General features: G+C 59.1%; 1 protein-coding gene across 5 annotated transcripts in view; it reads right to left on the reverse strand.

Annotated features, from left to right (window-relative positions):
• The window catches only part of ABLIM3 (actin binding LIM protein family member 3), a 55,418-nt gene that overhangs the window by 18,649 nt on the left and 19,841 nt on the right, over positions 1–16,928 (reverse strand). For 4 of the 5 annotated variants that reach the window (XM_014948298.1, XM_014948297.1, XM_014948296.1 and 1 more), the window contains exons 2-4: positions 4,789–4,929; positions 2,061–2,244; positions 1,551–1,663 (exon numbers count right to left, since the gene is read on the reverse strand). In XM_014948298.1, coding sequence (XP_014803784.1) covers positions 1,551–1,663; positions 2,061–2,244; positions 4,789–4,929 — 438 coding nt within the window. The remainder of the gene's footprint in view (positions 1–1,550; positions 1,664–2,060; positions 2,245–4,788; positions 4,930–16,928) is intronic. The other variant, XM_014948295.1, reaches the window with a different exon arrangement.

Genomic DNA, 16,928 nt, shown 5'->3' on the forward strand with positions numbered 1-16,928 from the left:
AGCGGTGGGAAGTGTCCGGCCAGCGCAGCAGAGGAAGGGCTGTGCTCTCCGGCAGCCGCGTCCGGCCCCGCTGCGGTATTTACGAGACTCCCTTCCTTCCCTGCTTCCCCTGGCTGCCGTCAAGGCTGGGAGCAGGAAGCACATGGGCCTCGGACCCCTGACCTTGACTCCTCCTTGTCCTCTTCTCCCCCTGGCCAGCAGGTTTGCCCGGATGGGGTTTCTCCTTAACCCCCTTCCTGCCGCAGGACCAGGGAGGTGCAGCAGCACGGCAGAGGCAGCCCCAGCAGGCTTTTCCACCCAGCTCATCCCCAGACAGCTCTGTACCACATCCCTGATGGCTGGACAAAGCTTGAGGGTGGAGGGCTTTTGACTTCTGGCAAAAAGCAGGCTGGCCAGCTGGGCTGAGCCGGGATCCAGTCCCTCTCTCACACGGGTCCTGCTGGTTTTGGAGATGCTCGCAGGGCTGAGGCTGCAAGGAGAGGCTCAGAATCCTTATTCTAGGGATGTCCTCCCTGCAGAGTGCACCAGCGTGGGCTGCAGCTGGCACACCTCCCCTGCCACCCCTTCTGGGTGGCGCTGCCAGGGCCACTTGGGCCACAAGGGGCACACAGAGGCAGCGGGCCACATCTGCAGCTGCCTATGAATAAGGCATGGTGCCCTCAGCTGACCCCATGCTGCAGGCTGAGGATGAGAGCCAGGGGAAGGGGATGGGAAGGGAGAAGAAAGCAGGAGAGAGGCAGAGCGTATGACTGCCCTTCCCCTGCCCCCTGCTCTGGGAGACAGCGTGGTGCTGCCTGCTGGCCACAGCTCTGGGCAGCTCGAGGTGCCCGTGGAGGAAGATGAGAGAAGCCCCGGCCCCTGGCTGAGGCTCATTCAACCCCCACCACATCCCCTAACTCCATTGAGGCCATAGTGAGAACCGGGGGGAGGCAGCTTGGGGGTGCTCCCAGGGACCCATTAGCACTGACTGATAACTCAATCCAAGCAGCCACCATCAGTGCCACCATAGTGACCAGGGGACAAGGACACCATGGTCCTGGGTCCAGCCCTGGTAGCAGGACTTGGCTCCAGGCACTGATGCTCCAGGTCTTGCTGAGCACTCGGGGGTGAGCGTTAAGAAGCTTTTTCAGTGCCTGTAGAGGCGGTGAGTAACACCAGCGTTGGGAAAGCTGGGCAAGCATTCCTGGGACTGGCGCTTGGATGGAGACCTTGGTGCAGCTGGACACAAAGCAACATTTGGGAACCGCCTCAGAGCAAAACCAGCTCCAAAACCTCCCCACTGCCCCAGACAGTGCCCGCCAGGGTGGCGGCACCCGCCCAGGTCACAAACAGGCCAAGGGAGTTTCCGAAACCAGCAGTGACCTGCAATCCTGGGTGGAGCTGCAGGACTACCCTGTTCCTCCTCCGAAACCTCCGCAAACGCCCATGGCTCCATGCAGCGCTGCACACTGTCCCCAAAGCCCGTTCCATCACCCCCCCTCCACACACACACACACGTATGTGGTCCCTCTCCTCATACCCTTCACGTAACACCAGAGCAGTCAACTTACGGCTGGGCCCATGGATCTTGATGGGTTTGGTGCTGATGAGAGAGTGGGAGCAGTTTTGGCAAACGCAGTCCTTCCCGCTGAAGGTGACCTTGTCTCCGATGGGGAATGGCTTCCTGTGGCCAAGGAGAGGTGGAGAGGCATGAGCCTCTTGCTCCCCTCCATGCAGTGCTTGGGGCTCCTTGAGCTCCTTCCCCAGGGGCCAGCAGGACCCATGGTGCTGGGGAGCAGGGGGCTCCAGGCAAGGGCTACAAGGGGAGGCAGAGAATGTGGATGTGTGCTGGGGCAGGAGGACCAAGGCAGGCATTGAGGCAGGTCTCCAGGCATCAAAGGGAAGGGTTGGAGCCATTTCATTGCCTCCCAAGGGTTTCCACTAAGGAAACGCAGAGGAGGTGTCTGCTGCGGTGCTGAGCGGGGAACGAGGGGTTGTGGGCTGATGAACAGCCTTTTTCCTGGTGCACAACCAAGGGTGCACAGGGGGGCCATGCACCCTTGATGATGGCTTCAGCTCACCTGCAGGTGCTGCAGACAAAGCACTTGGGGTGGTAGGTCCTCCCCAGGGCAGAGATGACCTCTCCGGTGATGAAGTCCCCGCAGCTGTCACAGCGGGTCCCGTAGAGCTGCTGGTAGTCGTGGGTGCAGATGTACTCCTGGTTCTTAAAGAAGAAGCCCGACTGGGCCAGGTCGCAGCCACACACTGTTGGGGGAGGACACGCATGCATCAAAGGGGCAGCGGGAAGGTCCAGCCCCAGGACCATCTGGGATCTCCCAACCCACCTCTGCTGCCTCTCCAGCAGTGGTCCTGGGGCATCCCTGAAGACCCAGCTTTCTGCAGGTATCTGGGAGGGTTTCCCTTCTCACCGGACAGGCTGGGGCCTTCCCCCAGCACCACAAGATGTCAGTGTTGGGCTGTAGCAGGGTGCAGGATGGGGCTGCCCGGACGCCAGGGCTGGGTGCTCCTGGAGAAAACCCCAGCCCTAGGAAGGGAGCCCCTGCAGCCCCACTCACCGTGCACAAACCATGCCCAGGAGGGTCCCCAGCATCCCCTCCTGGACCCACGGCACCTGGATGGGGCTCAGCCCCTCTATTAGACACTCCCATGGTGTCAGGAAGCTGAGAACAAGACTGCGAAGAGTTGGGCACGCCCTATGGACAGTTGGGGAGAGGTCTTCTCCACGCCATGTGGTGTGGCCTTCTCTATGATGAGCCATCTCCACTCCCTGGCCTGGATATGAGGCCATGCCCTAACGGGAACAAGTCTTGGGACACCCTGGGTTTGGTGTTCTCACTGCTTGTTTTTCCATAGGTGTCCAGCCCAACATCACTTCCTTCCCTCCTGTGGGAACCGTGGGTGGTGCACAGCCCATCAGAGTAATTCAAGGAGACGTAGCAAGCCCTGGCCCTTAGTGTCATTTCCCTCCTACGTCTTCTCCATGCACAGAGAGACCTTAAGAACATCAGACCCTGCAAAGGCACCTCAGGAGCAGCACAGGGACCAGGTTCTGGGGCCTCTGCACGATGCCCATCACCTGTTCTGCAAGGTGATGGGGTGGAGGGGGGAACTACAGAGCATCTGCTGGTACAGTCCCTCTTGGTTTCTGCTTTACCCTTCACCCCCAAGCACCCCCCTGGACTGTCCTCACACACCTCACCTCCACCCATGGGCCAGCCCATGCAGTGGCCACCATCCCAGGGTACAGCTGGCCCTGCTGGCTGCAGGGCCCACAGATGCAGAGATGCAGCTCCTCTCTCACAGAGCATCCCCCAGATGCTGCTTCCTGGAGGTGGGGGCAGACAGCTAGGGGTACAGGGCCAGCACCCCCTGCTCTCCAAAACAGCCTGCTAGCCTTTCCTCATCAGTGACAAGGGACAGGCCACCAGATCTGGCACGGTATCAGGAAGGAGAAGCAAGAAAAACCGTGGCAGCTCTGGGTCCTGTTTGCCGTGGGACCCAGAGCACATCCCCAGTCGTTCAAGACTCCCGGGGACATCGTGGGGACAAGTTGCAGGGCTGGCATGGGAGCTGGCAGCAGCTAGTCTGAGGTAGCAGGGGGTAAGAGCTGTGAGGGAAGGTGAGACAGGAGGATTTCCTCTCATTATTTATTCCCTTTCACTTGGAAATCAGGCAGCGAGCACTGCCAAGATCTCCCTGCCGGCTCCTGGCCCCTTTGAAGCCGGTGACTGTCTGAGCTCTTTGTCTGGATGTGCACTCCGGCTCCATCCCACATGCTGAGCTGGGAAGGGGCTTGGCACAGTGCCCCGAACGTGTAGGTCAGCCCTGAGGGCAACCTGGGGCACACACCCCCTCCCAGAGATGTGGGGCTGCCCACACCATGGGGGACAGGGCTGCAGCAGGGATGGTGACAGTCCCTGCCAGAGGAGCAGCAGAGCATGGCCAAGGGGACAGGGATTTATGTCCTGCTCAGCACAGGGTGCTGGGAGCTTGGAAGACCAGAGGCCTTTAAAAAACCCTGGTAATGGGATGCTTTACAACCTACAGAACCAGCCACTAGCCTGGTTGAGAGAGGCTGCTTTAATGAACGTGCTAAGGAGCCCTTCAACATCAGCTCTGGGCCGTTAGCTTTTACAGCTCCGCAGCTCTCCTGCTCAGGGAGGATCTGAGCACCCCCTCTCCTCTATTTCTGCCAGCCCCCACGGCCACCGAGCCCCAGCTGCAGCACGTGTCATCCCATGGCACCTCGGTCACATCCCATGTGCGGGTGGCAGTGGTCAGCCACCCATCCTCATCCCTGTCAGGAGCCGCTCTGAGCATCTCCCTCACATCACTACCTCTCAGCCAGGCTGGTGACACCTCCTCCTCCTCCTCCTCCTGATTTGGGGGCAGGCAGGTGGCTGATGTGGCCACCCCTGATCAGGGGTGGGTGGTGGGTAGGTTGATGGTTGAACTAGATGATCTTTAAGGTCCCTTCCAACCTAGATGATTCTATGATTCTATGTTTGGGACTGGATCAGCATGGGCTGGTTGGTATTCAGGCCACTCGAGGACACTGATGGTCTTGGCCACCCCTGTTCAGAGCCCTGGCATCACGCAGGGACATTCCCTGCACTGTGCCAGCCCCATGCCGTGACCTCCCTGCCTGCACCGTGCCACATCCACCCCTGGGCATGTGACCACATCTCAGTGGGCTAAGCAGGTCTGTCCCCAGCCTTTTGCTTTCCAAACTGCACCCAGGGCTGTGGGGCCACCTGGCCACCCGCTCTCTGGGTGGCACCATCCTACCTTGGCAGGTGAAGCAGCGGATGTGGAAGTGATTGCTCTGGACACGCACCACCTCTCCCTTGCAGGTGTCCCCGCAGCGGTAGCACTGGATGACGGTGGAGCTGCTCCCAGGGGTGTAGGGGTTCTGCTGATAGGGAACTGCTGGCAGAAAGGAGGGAGAGAAAAAGGAGAGAGGGGAAGGGTCTGTTAGCATTTGGGACACAACCGGGCATCATGGCACTGGCCCCAACTGGGCAGCCACAGAAGAGCCCTCTGGTGACTGCAACACAGAAGCTGGACATCAGGCCACCACCAAGGGTGAAGGACAGCCAAGGTCATGCTGGTGCCCAGTGACTCTGAGCTGGGTGAACATCCCTGTCTGGATTTGGGATCCCCTTGTCCCCACAAAAGAGCTGCTCACAGGTCTGCTGTCCTAAAGGCTGTGCAGTCCAAGAGCCTGGACACTGCTCCCTGCCTCTGCATGGACAACCAGGCCACCTGCACCGTCGCCCCGAAGCCACGCAGAGCTCCTTGGATGCTTTCCTATCTCCTAGGCAGGTGGAGAAGGACAAGGCAGGGACCAGCTGCCCAGCAGCTCTGCTCTGCTCAGCCCTCAGGCAGCCCTGGCTCGCTGCTGACCTGCTCAGAAACACGCCAGCGAGCGCTGCCTTGGCAGCAGCATGGGAAGGAACTGTTGTTCTCTGGAGCTTCCACTTGTTTGGTTAGGAACTGGACGGAGAAGTCATTTTTCAAGGAGCTTTCAAACATCACAGCAATTGAGCGTTTGGCCCTGGTGGGACTCTCACCTCCTCGGCGAGGAGCAGCATCCCAGTCCCGCTGCTCCTTCCGGAGCGGCACCGCGGCACGTGCAGGCTCTGTGCTGAGCCGGGGGCCACCGGGGAGGGCAACGTGGCTGCCCCAGAGCTATGGGCAAGAGCAGACCTTCTCCTGCTGCAGACAGTCCTGGGACTCATCTCCTCTCCTCACCCCCTCCAGCAGCCCTGCAGGCCACCATGAAGGGCTGATGCTCTGCAGCCTCCACCCCACGCTCCAGGGAGGAACCGTATGGAGCTGGGGGTCTTTCTGCTGTCTCAGCACAAACCTCAAACACACACAGAAAACATTTTAAAAGCATCTCCTGCTTTCCCTGCCCCACCTGCAGGTGTGTGGGCTGCTCGCAGGAGCTCCAGGCTGGCTGACACCAGGCTAACAGTGGCTGCAGGCAGGGGACAAACAGCAAAGGGCTTGTTTGCTGTAAGATTTCGGAGAGGGAGTTGTAATTTGGGCAACTTGAGCAGTGAAGGGCAGGATTTCAATGGACCAGAGACTTTCTGACCCAGTGCTGAACTGCATTCCCAGGAACAAGAGAAGCAGCTGATTGTAACCTGGTACATGAACTCCCTCCGGAGCAGGGACAGGACAGAGGAGATCACTCATCAGAGAGGCTCCTCGTTCACCGTGGGGCAGATCATGTGGCAGGGAACAGAAACAGCCCATTATTGGCTTCAGAAGCAAAGAAAGAAAAGTCAAAATGACATTGAGGCTGTCTCACAGTAAAATCCCATCCCGTACGCCAAGTGCCCGGAGACATGCTCTGTGGACATGCAGCACTGCTCACCACTGGGAAAATGGGCTGGCCCTCCCTGACCACTGCCCCATCCCCAGGGGCTATGGAGCTGCTGGGGACCAGCTGCCTTGCCCAGTCCAACCTGAAGGCTGCAAGGAAAGCTGAGGTGCTTTTCTACAAGCAAAACCCAACAAAGCTCAGGCTCCAGCCTTGATGTGAACTCCCAAGAGTTGCTGGGACTTCCCTCCTGATCACACTCTTGCAGGCCAAGAGCTCTCAGATACCACCAGAGGTACCCGAGGTACTAAAGGGTATTGCAGTGCCAGGAGAGGACCTATGAAACAGCAGTCAGGCCTGAAGCTCACCAGCCTAGTCTACATCTAACCCACTCTGAGGTCCCAAACAGGATGAAGGACACCAGTAAAGGGAGCAGGGTACCCCCACCCACGCTTTTGCAGGGGCGGCACAAGCCCTGGGAAGAGGAGTCCAGGACCTCCTTCAGCAGCATCTGGTGCTGCTGGTGGGCGCCCACTGATTCTGCAGCAGCCTGGGGGGACCCAGGCCTGACCCCCAACAGGATCTCCCGTGGCTGGAGTAAACGGGAGATCTCTTCCATAGGGGTCTCCAGCAGAGCAAGAGTTACAGCGCTGAAACTTCCTCCCACGCACCCCATGCTCGCACCCGAGCCGAGAACGAAGCAGAAGCCAAGCCCTGGGACACAGCCACGGCAATCCACCAAGCTCGGAGAGAAAAGCAGGAGGGAGGTGGGGTGAAAGGCTGGGAATTAATCAACACTTAAACAAACATTAGTAACAAAAAAAAGGAGAAAGGAAAAAAAAAATAAAAATCGATGTCAGAAAATGCAGGCATCACTTATTCCCAGCTTCTGGTCTCTAGGGGAAACTTCTTGGTGTCCATAGCAACAGATCGCCAAGGCCCTGCACTGGCAGGTCTGACGGGAGGGAAGGCAGAGGAAAAGGAGTCGAGGGTGGAATAAATGCTTCCAGCTCGGTTACACCGCTGGCAGAGATGAAACCCACACGGTCACTCCTGTTTGTACCCACGGAGACGGGTCAGGACCCGGCTTAGGGCACCATCGCCCTCCCGCCCCCCGGCTTTGTTCAGCCCTAAGCCGAAAGCTCCCCCATTTGTGATTAACCTCCGGCCCGTGCTGGAATTTTGCTCTGGGAACATTAATGCATTGTTTTGCCGGGGCTCTGCTTGTTTTTGAGCAGGCAGCTGCCCGCCTCGTGGCCTCGCGCAGGAAGTATTACACATCACAACACCCCTGAGCAGAGGGACAGCTGAGCAGGGCAAAGCTCATTACACCAAAATAATCCAGTAATAATGTAAGTAGCATTAGTGGCCTCGCAGGCTGAGATACAGCAGTCGGGGTGAGGGGGTGGGAGCTGCCCAAGGAATGCCTTAATCTCACCCCGGTTTGTGCCCGCTTTTGCTGGTAGAGCGGGAAATTAAGCTGGCTTCGCTCAGCAATTAATGCATTTGTGCTCCACAGCCAGCACTAAAGGCTGCCCAGGGCCAGATTCCTCCGGGGCTGCCCCCACGTCCCAGCTGGTGCTTGACCTGTGGAGCCAGCGGAGCTGCTGTGGCCAGGGCCGGGCAGGGAGCTGCCGCGTGGGCATCCAACGGATTTCCCACTGATCTGGATTAAGGTGGCACCTCCGGTCAGGGATCGGTGCCCTCTGCAGCCTTAGGGACAGACAGCAGCAGCCCTACGCCAGCAAGGGAGTTCGCAACCTGGTGGGAGACGTGGTGCTCCCAAACAACATCCCAGGGATGTGTAGAAGAGCTTTGTCCCCTCGGAGGGCAGCGGGACCTTGGCTGAGAGATCCTCCAAGCCATGCTGTAGGGAGAAATCTGCAGGTTCCTGCTGTGCATCCCTGGGCAATCCCCCTCCTTCCTTCCCAGAGCACCCACCTTCCGCTTCAGGAGGGTCAACAACCTTGTTTGCCTTCCTGTCCTCTTCCTGCTCGGTGTCCCAGCCCTCCGCCAAGGAGCAGCAGGACAGGAGTGCTGAACCCTTAACGCTACCTTGGGAATGCTTTAAGCCCTTCAGGAAAGGGGAGCTGATGGGAGATGATCCCCATCTACCTTGGAGGGATGGGAGCTCAACACCAGTGCAGACAACAGGGCACAGCCCCTCAGGGTGGGCTCTGGGCTGAAAGGCTGGCACAAAGCAAGCTCCATCAGCTCCTTGGGACCCTCCCACATACCCCAGCAACAGCCCAGAACCAAGTTTCCAAGAGCACAAGCTACAAGGAACCCAGGAGCATTTATAAAGATCTATCCATTATCCCTTACTGGGATCAGGCCAGGTCTTGCTGGTTTCCCACCCATCTCCCTCTCCCAGCCCATTAGCCCTCCAGGAAGATCAATTCGGTAGAAATTGCTGCAGGTGGGTTTTGCATCATTAGCAACAGGTAATTGGAAGCTCCCACCCAGCTCGGAGAGCCTGCCCCGACGCTGTGTTTGCTACCAGCATGTTTATGAGACAGCATCTCCACAGGGGGATGGGGAGGCCTGATTTAATTAATTACCAGTAATTAATATTTGCACAATGCTGGGAGAGCCACAGGTGAAGGGGACTGTGGAAAAGCAAAGCATTCACCCTTTAATTAATAATGAGAGACAGTGCCACTGTGGGAAGGTGAGGTGGGTGGGTGGGTGTGCTGGGGCTGAGGGCTGGCATGTGTGGGGGAGATGTCCCCACCGGGTGCCGTGGGTGTCAGCAGGGGATGGAAGGTGTCCCTGGGTGAGACCTGAGCATGCTGGGGGGCGAGGGGGGACTGCAATGGCGTGTTGAAGGGTCCTCACACCTTCGTGGGTGCGAGTCCCCCCCAACTCCAGCAGCTGCTGCCTCCCACTCCTTCCCACAGCAAGCGATTCCCTGCAGTCATCCTCTGCACCTCCCCTCTGCCAACTGGGGCTGTAAATCATCCTCTCACAAAAAAGCACTGGGGGTGGTGGGACCAGCATGGCGTGGGGGTCGTGTGGGATGCAGCACCCCCAGAGAGGATGAGGGGAGCTGGGCACCCACACACCACCAGGTGGGCTTGGCTGGCAGACCCCATGCCCTCATGTCCCTAGGGAAAGGCTGATGCCACGGCACTGGGAGAAGGCGAGGAGGGGGCCAGGAGGACAGCGGGGGCTGGAGCAGCTCAGGAAGAGGAAGCCCAGCCCCGCCAGCATGCCGGCCCCGGAGGTGTCGAGGCTGAGGGGCGGCAGTGACTGGCCAGAAAGGAATTTTGCTGGAAGCGCTGGAGGCTGAGGGAGAGGCCAGGGCGAAGCTCCTGTGATGGGACATGATGTGCAGGGCTGGGGGCGGAGAGGGAGAAGATGGAAAACAAAACTCCACATGAGATGCAGGGAGGGAGAGGTGCCACTCCAGGAGCCTGCACCCCAAATTCTCTTGCCTTGGCAGGGCTGTGGGGCAGCCCGGTCGGCTCCGAGCCCTGTGGGAGGCGAGGGAGAGGATTTCCCCTCCAGCTAGGAGACGTGCTGCGTCCCAAGGGTGGCTGGGGAGGAAGGGTGGGAGCTCCAGTGGCTGTGGGATATGGGTTTCTCATCAGCAGCAGGGCTGAGGGCTCCTGCCTGCCGTCCTGCAGCGGCCAAAGAGCTTGGCCACGGCCATAAAAATGCCTTGGGAGGAAGGGAAAGAAGGGCTCGGAGCCAAATGATGCCAGTGCCATGGGTGGGCACGGGGACTTCCACAGCTGGCTGTCCTGGGGGGCTGCCTCCGACCCTGCTGTGTGGGAATGAGCCTGCTCTGCTGCCGTCCTGCTCCAGCTCCCCGGGATGTAATGGTAATGGTGGGGAGAATGGTAATGAGAAGGTAATGGTGGGGAAAGGCTCTGGGGGCTGTCAGCAGCAGACAGCCGGGCAAGGGGCACCCTGCTATGCCAGCACTGGTGGCCCAGCTGAAAGACCAGCCAAACTACTCCTGAAATAGAGGAAGGGGCCAGCAGTTGGGGTTCCCAGCTCCGGTGAGAAATCTAATGCCTTCTGTGACACCTGCATGGCCATCTCAGTGCTCAGGCAGCTGGCCACTGCTTTCCATTGAGCTTCTGCAGATAGAAGCCATCTCGATCAAGGAGAAAATTATATATCTACCTTTGCTCAAAATATTTTATCTTCTCACCATCCCCCTAAGTAAAATCCAGAAATGTCATGTGGTTCCTCGTTTAATACTTGGGGTTTTTAAGGCTGGGGCAGGCCACGTGCTCCCAATAAAGGCATGAGCTGAGGGCAGGTACCACAGATCTGCTGTGGGATAGTCTGAGCCTGGAGCAGCTCTGGCTGCTGCTCCCAGCGTTTGCACTGCATTCCCTGCTGTCCCCAGGCGTGTGGTGCAGGGATGGGATGGGATGGGATGGGATGGGATGGACACCGGCGGGGAGCAGGGCAGTGCAGGAAGCGTGGGCTGGCAGCAGCAGGGACCACCCGCCTTACGCAGACCAGGCACCGAGGTGTTTCCAAGCTGTCAGAAAACTGTCCTGTTAGTCAGCACGGCGCGTCGTGCAGGCAGGATTACGAACCCCCAGCAAGTCCACGCCAGCCTCTCCTCTCCCAGCTCACAGGCAGAGCCATCTGCAGCTTACAGCTAAACACCCTCCACTGTGTCACAGCTCCTAATCTAGCCCTAGGCTTCCCTAATTAGATCATGACCAGTTATTGCTTCCACCTGCCTCACGCTCTCCCCTTGCCCCCCACCGCCGTCACTCCTGCACCGCATCACCTCCCTCGACGTGACACAGGACACAAACAAGACGTGGGTGTCGCGGGGACGGTAGCCAGCGGAGCCCGAGTGGCAGATGCCAGCACGGGTGAGGGCACGTGGCTGCCAGCAGCAGAAGGGGGCTGGGATGGGGAGCAGGATGGCATGGAAGAGGGAGTCCTCTCCAGCTGGGTATCGTGGGGAGGACCAGAATGAGCTTGGCTGAGTATCCACAGAGGATAATGGCTACTCCATCCTTCCTGGCTGAGCTCTGTGTGAGTCCTCTCTTTGCAGAGGTAGGTCAAGGATGTGGGCAGAGGTGCCACCCTGCAGCACCCTCCCTGCTCCCCATCTGCTGTGTGCCACCGCCCAGCCCCTCTGTGTCTCCCCCACCCTCTGCCTCCCCAGGGAGGGCTGGTGTGAGAAACTGACAGAAAACAGTTCTCCAGGCAAAATCACTGCAACAGACTCCCAATGAGCCCAAACGCATGCCCTGGCCCTGCTCCCACCCTCGACCCCGGGGCTCGCTGCGGATTTGAACCTTGGTATGCTCAAAGGCTCATGCCCTGCCTGGGCAGGTGGAAGGATGGGGGCCGGGGGTGCAGGCACAGCCCAGAGAGCTGGAAGCACCGTGGGTTGCACCATGCGGGCAGCGATGGCCATGCAGCGGGCAGGACCAGCCTCTCCTCTGGCTCTGCTCCCCAAGCTCCCAGCACTGCGCTGGGAAGCAAAGCAGCCAGTGCTGGGGGGGTTCCCTGGTCCTGGGGGGGTGTACCCCCAGAGCTCATGTCAAGCTGGAGCTTGGGCAAAACTGTCGCTGTGACACAGACTTGAGTGCTGGCAGCCACTGTGGCTGGCCAGTGATGTGGGAAGGTGCCCAAATGGGTGCCACAGCCTCATGCTAACAGCCAGGGCATGGCAGGACCATGGGCTGGGGTGGGAAAAGGTCTGCAGGGGGAGGACATACTGCCACCGCTCCCAAAGGAGAGAGGAGGGAGGTTAAAAACACAGTTGGAGGAGACAAAGAAGAAGGGCAAAGAGAAAGGGGGAAGGAGAGAAAGAAAGAGGATAGAAGAAAAAAAGGGAAAAAAGAGAGAGCAGTGAATAGGGAGGGCCCTGCCTGCGCAGCAGAGCTCGTTTCTGGCTGAGTTCATGGAAATTATTGTCCAAACGCGAGCGCTGAGGAAGCCGGCGATTGTCCCCCTGCGCTGACCCGGCTGCCGGCCGCTGCCCGTGCCTGCTGCAGGATGTTTACTTCCCCAGCACGGGCTGTAACGTGCCGGGGAAACCCACGGACCCTGCTGCTGGCTGAGGAGGGTCTGGAGAAACCCCCTGCCACCACCCAGCCCCACTGCCAGCAGGGCCATGAGGTGTGCTGGGTGAGGGGCCCCGGGGCGTCCCCCATTTGCTGAAAGCACTGACTGCTGCAATTGTGACTTTTCCAGATTCTCAAGAAAGAGAGGAAAAAGTTGCTCTTCTAGTTCTTTCAGCTGTGGGGAAATCTGAAGACCTCGGGGCAGAGCAGCACGACAACAGAAAGCCTTGTGTAGTGCTCCCGGGCTTCCCCAGCCTGACAGCTATTCCCTGGGCTGCCCGGAGCTGGCGAGCCAGGGAGCACACTGTCCCCACAACCCGCTGCCACCCAGCCCGGCAGCAGCCAGGGAGCACCACCAGGAACAAGCCTGTGCCATCCTCACTCGCAGGGCTGCAGTGAGACTCACACCCAGAGCAGCACCACTGATGCCAGAGTCATCCCCCAGGGAAAGAGGTCCTTCTGCCACTCACCAGGCAAAGGAGGAGGAGGAGGAGCATCCTGCCGAAGGCTAAACAGCATCCCCAGCCCCACACTAATCTGTGCCATGGGGTGGATGCCCCGAGCTGGGCTGCACTCCTCTCCCCACTGATGCTCTCGCCCCAGTAGCAGCTCAGAGGCACCGGGGATTTTAACAGCATTTGCTTTCCAGTGCAGAACCACCCTTTAAAGTTTAATCGACACTCACTAGCCCCTGCTACTAAATAAATGAAGAAGCGGAAGGCTTGGTGGGTGCCTCCACTGCCTGGCAAGCGCTGTGGCACGGGGCTGGTGTCTCTCAAGAGCTTGGCTCAAACCTTCCCCTTCCTGCAATGGACCTGCTGGGATGGCTGTGTGGGGACTGGAAGGGGGCAAGGGGCTGGGATCGCATCTGTGCGTGGGAGCCTGGGGGACACAGAGCTCAGGAGGGGGCTGGAGCAAAGTAGGAGGTCTTGGGGTGCAACGCTGGAGGATAACGTGTGTTAGAAGGAGTTTAACACGTGTGGTTAAACACACGTGGTTGCAGCCACGTTAGTGCACGGCTGGCGTGGTATGTGTGTGCCCTCTGTGCTGCCTGCTTTTCTCCCACCTCCAACAAGCGCCGCCATGGTCTTTTTTTCCCAGATAATACTTGTACAGCTTGTCATGGCAACAAGATCTCCTTGAACTGCAATTGCAGCCGGGACGCCTGGTGCTAGCACATTTGCCTGTCTGCAGACATCATGGCAGCCCCTTCCAGCAGAGCCCTGGCCTTCACAGACCCCCAAACTGGGTGCGAGCGGGACCCCCAAGGCAGGGGGCAGCAACCTGCCTCGCCCTGTCAGGGCCATGCTGCCCCCCAACTGGGATGCAACTGGGTTTGGGGGCTTTTTTGCAATGACTAACAGAGCACCAGGCAGTTCCTCCCATTTCATCCCCTCCAAGAAGGGTCAGTGGGATGCTCAGCTCCCCCTGCGCTGGACCAGCTCCCCACCTCGCACACAGCAGCGATTTGCAGGAGGAAGGGAGGAACCAGGTGATGTGGGAGGAGGAAGGCTGTGCATCCAGCAGCCCCCTCCCAGGGGCAGGGGCTGGGGCTGCTCCCCCCATGGTCACCCTCCTGGGCGCAGCACTCAGAGCCGCAGGCAAAATCCTCCTTGCCACTGCCTGCCTCTGCTCCCAGCATCACGCCTGCTCCTGGAGCCACTCTCCACAAGCTCTTCTCGTCCTAACATGGGGTGGTATCACACCCAGAGCCCCTGTCCCACCAGGGACCGCATCCCAGTGCTGCAGGTCAGAGAGGAGGAGTCCAGCCCCTCCGACAGCTCGCCGAAAAGAGATCCCCCAGCACCTGGTGCACCATATCTGCACGCAGGCTGAACGTGCCGCAGCTGCCTGTGTATCTGACATGGCATGCCCAGTCTCCCAGGCAGGCACGGCATTTCCACCCAGCGTGGGGCTGGAGATGTAGCACTCAACAGGGAATCACAGCCTCTAGGAGCGGCAATAAATCTCCAAAAGGCACAGCTCGAATTTCACAGTAAACTATTTAATTCCCCGCCCTATTATCCCTGAGAATATTTTAGCAGTCCTTGGCGTCTTGGGGAGAGGAAGAGAAAGGATAGATTGCATTTTAATTAATAATGGCTGAAATGCATGGCTGCCCAGGGTAGGAGCTGTGGTGAGCCCGGAGCAGAGTTATGCTGAAGAGGAGGGGATGGCACAGCAGTTCCCAGGTGCCAGAGGGTTGGTGCTGGGTCCTGCCCCGGGATGGCTCCATCAGGGCAGCTGGGAGCAGCCCCTCTGCCCCATTCCCAGGCAGGAGAAAGGATGCTCTGCACCTCTGCAAGCCAGGCGGCTACTTTCCATGCTCCCTTCTTCCTCCTAAAATCTTTGTGGAGGACATCGGGTAGTCACAGCCCTGAAGCTCACGAACCTGCTCTGACACAAGGTCAGACCCATGAAGGAGTCCCAAAATAGCCCGGTGAAGGGGGAGCCATCCCAATGGTGAAGCTGGGGAGTGGCAGCATGTCCAGCCCTGGCTGCAGCTCCTGGAGCCAAGGCTCTTGGCTGATGGAACCTGGGCTCAGCAGGGCTCCAGTGAGGACCACAGCAGTCCCAAGCACGCTTTTGGGGTGAGCAGGTGAGCTTCCCAGCATTTGGCTATCCAACTGCTACCCAGATCCACTGCAATGGTATGAAGCCCCCAGGAGCAACTTGGGACCAGCAGGGCTGGCAAGTGAGATGCTTCCTCCAGCGTGTGGGATACGTGTCTCTGTCCCCTGATGGCTACAAGGTGGCTTATGCTGCCATCTCTGCCAGGTCTCCCAGCGCCTGAAAAAGCAGCCTGGCCAGGAGAGCACCCTGGCTTGCACAGGTATCAGGTGCAGCAGGGGTGGAGGGGAACAGATCAGAGCTGTTCTGGCCCCATGAGCAAGTCTTCAGGGCCCTGGGGCATCACTGCAGCACAGCTGGACCAGATCCCAGCTATCCTGAGGCCACTGCACAAGGCACTTTCACCCCAAGCTTGGATGCCTGGTGGCTTTGTGTGCCACAAACCACTCCTCGCAGGAGTGCAGGGCTGAGAAGGACTTGATTCAGACACTCTGAAGCATCCTGCAGCTACCACAGCTGGGGCCAGGAGCCCAAGCACCAGCTGTGGTCCAGGAGCCAACCAGCCTGTACAGGGACCACCACCGAGGCAGTGCAGAGCTGGCAGCACACCAGGCTGCATGGGACAAGCTGATGCAAGGCCAGGGAGCTGTGTGGAGCTGCCCTGGGATTGACATAGTTGCCCGGGATGACAGGCAACTATCGATTTGCTTTGCTTTCCAGAAAAAATGGAGCAGGGAAGCCATGGAGGAGAGGGGGTGAGAGGCATGTGTGTGTGAGCTGAAGGAGAGATGGAGGATGCAGACAGCAAACAGGCATCCCCAGGGGCCGATTCCTGAGCACATGAGCTACCCAGAGCTCTTCTCTCTCCTTCTCGCCCCAGCAGATGACAGAGGTGCCCCACCACCACGGGGGACACACGCACTTGGATGCCCTGAGCAGATGTCTGCACGCACACACATCAGCTCTTCACCCGGGAGGCTGCTGAGAGGCTGGAGCCGGGCCCAGAAAACCAGAACAGGTCCCTCTTGAGGGAATGCCTCTTGATTCAGTGGGTCAGCTGCAATTTAGGAGGTCTGATGGAGCAATAAGCAGCAGGAACGAAGCCCAGGGTGATGCAGAGATGCAGTAGCCAGTGGGGAGCTGCCGAGAGCCCCCAGCCTCTTGCTGTGCACCCCCAGCCCTGCACTGGGAGGAGGGGGGGGTCACAGCCCTCAGGGTCCAGAGCCCTCGCAGCACCTGCCAGGAGAGGCAAAACCTGGCTCCTGCACAAACCCCACCCTTCTACACACAAAACCAACAACAATCTGGCCAGGGACACGGCGAGAGCCAACAAACATGCTCCTGCCCTCTCATCCCCATGCGCATCTCCCTGCAGCATCCCAGCCCCATCCCCTGCCCGCCCCACGGAGCCAGGGCTGCTCCCACTGCTGTCATTTGCTACCTCTCCCACAGGCCACCGCCTCCCCAGCAGATGCACAGCACTCTGTGAGATCAGCATTTTGGGCTGCGGAAAGGTTTATTTGAGGCAGACAAGGAGGGATCCCTGCTGAGAGGCTGAAGATGGGATTTCATCCTTACATCTGGTTCAGCTTAAAAAAAATCTTGCCCAAGCTGCTATAGATACAAATAAACTGTGTATGAGCGAGGGGGCGTGAGGCAGATGAGTGCATCCTGCACACACACACATTGCACATCCATGGCTTGAGCTCTACCTGGGTCCCAAAGCAGAGCCAGGGTGGGAACTGTCCTGGGACAGGGATCTGGGTGAACATAAACCCACCCAAGAGGTCACCGAGGACCATGGTTGCTCTGTGGATCCCAAGGTGCAGGAGAACGACTCGAGGCCACGTTCTCTGGAGGACACCATGCTGCAGCGTACAGACAAATCCTTGGTAGCAGCCTCCCTCTGCCCTGAGGCTGCTGAACCCTGCTGTCCCCAGGACACACATGCCCCATGGGGGGACACACAGTCC

Source organism: Calidris pugnax, unplaced genomic scaffold (genome assembly GCF_001431845.1).
Source record: "Calidris pugnax isolate Ruff unplaced genomic scaffold, ASM143184v1 scaffold27, whole genome shotgun sequence".
NCBI classification, from domain to species: Eukaryota; Metazoa; Chordata; class Aves; order Charadriiformes; family Scolopacidae; genus Calidris; species Calidris pugnax.